Source organism: Lucilia cuprina, unplaced genomic scaffold, assembly GCF_022045245.1.
Source record: "Lucilia cuprina isolate Lc7/37 unplaced genomic scaffold, ASM2204524v1 Scaffold_775, whole genome shotgun sequence".
Lineage (NCBI taxonomy): Eukaryota > Metazoa > Arthropoda > Insecta > Diptera > Calliphoridae > Lucilia > Lucilia cuprina.
The window spans coordinates 1-1665 of record NW_025805724.1 but is presented as its reverse complement, the minus strand read 5'-3'; the positions used below and the strand labels follow the sequence as shown (position 1 = coordinate 1665).

Here is a 1665-nt window from a genome sequence, read left to right as displayed (position 1 = left end):
AGAACAGAACTAGAACAGAACTAGAACAGAACTAGAACAGAACTAGAACAGAACTAGAACAGAACTAGAACAGAACTAGAACAGAACTAGTACAGAACTAGAATAGAATAGAACTAGAATAGAACTAGAATAGAACTAGAATAGAACTAGAATAGAACTAGAGGAGAACTAGAACAAAACTAGAACAGAACTAGAACTGAAATGGAACTATAACAAAACTAGTAAAGAACAAAACTAGAACTTAACTGAAGCTTAGCTAAAGCTGAACTAAAACCGAAGTGAAACTGAACTTAAATCAAACTGCAATTGATTTATAACTATTATATCATCGGAACTCTTTGTATATCCTTTCATTTCTTCTTAACATTTCAGGAAGCTCTTCTAAAACGATTGGGAGAAGGAGCCCATCCTTTTACACTAACTTTAACATCACAAGCGCCACCTAGTGTGCAGCTAGTACCAGCAAAGCGTTACTACGGAGCTCCTATAGGTACCAGCTATGATGTGCGCTGCTTTATAGGTAGGTAAAAGAAATAATTGTCTAAAATTGGTATTTAATACAAAAAAATATCACTTTTTTATTATCTCCTTTCTAGCCGACAAAACCGATGAAAAATTCCATCGTCGTGCCTCCGTGAAAATGGGCGTTCGTGTCATTTATCGCACAGATGTTTTTCATCATGGCCTGAATGGTCCAGAGAATTTTGCTGCACTTATAAATAATCCAGTCTCTTCGCCGCCTATTACCTTGGCATGTACAAATACTAATACTACTACTACACCACCGATATGTACACACACTACGGACTCTAAAGTAGCATCCCCTCAAACCAATGAGCAAAATGAAGCACCTAATACAGAAACTGCAACTGGTGGTAGTGATGCCTCGAGACCTGCTGGTAAATCTGTGCGGAAATCCGAACGTGGTGATTCCTTTCCTAAGCTGCGTTTATCACCGAAATCGTTTCGCTTTAGTGGTCGTTTTGGACGCAGTAAAAGTGAAGTGGATAAATGTTCAAGTGAAGCATTCTATAATTATAGTAAATCGTTTCAAGAGGTAAAGAATTTAGGATTTGGTTTTTAAAATTTATCTAAAACAACGTATGACATTGCTTATATGTAAACACATCATAACTGGTAGCATTTTCCAAAATATGCTGTAATTACGCCAATTAGCATATAAATTTAATTAACATATTATTAAAATGTCCTCCTAACATTGAAAAATTATTTTCTTTTAATTTCTTTTAGTATGATAATGTTTGTCCCATTGCCTGTGCTGGTCCCCAGGGTGCTGTGGATAAACCGTTTCTCTTGCAGGATGGTCGTGTAGGATTAAAGGCAAGTTTAGACAAAGCCTGGTACACGCATGGCGAAGATGTTTGTGTTTCCATTAATATTCGTAATGACAGCAAGAAGACAGTGAGGAAAATAAGGGTGAGTTTTTTTATTTACTTAAATTTTAAATATGAAATTAATTAGATTATAGTCTATAGTATAGTCTATAGTCTATAGTATAGTCTATAGTCTAGTCTGTAGTCTAGCCTATAGTCTAGCCTATAGTCTAGTCTATAGTCTAGTCTATAGTCTGGTCTATAGTCTAGTCCATAGTCTAGTCTATAGTCTAGTCTATAGTCTAGTCTATAGTCTAGTCTATAGTCTAGT

At 35.6% G+C, this 1665-nt stretch overlaps 1 protein-coding gene across 1 annotated transcript; it reads left to right on the top strand.

The window, feature by feature from the left end:
• Positions 1-366: 366 nt before the first annotated feature.
• LOC111689669 lies at positions 367-1437 on the top strand (the record flags this gene model as incomplete). The annotated part of the gene is made up of 3 exons (XM_046955887.1): positions 367-520; positions 597-1057; positions 1252-1437. Coding segments are annotated over exons 2-3 (603 nt in total), but the record flags the coding sequence as incomplete, so codon positions are not given.
• Between the last annotated feature and the right edge of the window lie 228 nt (positions 1438-1665).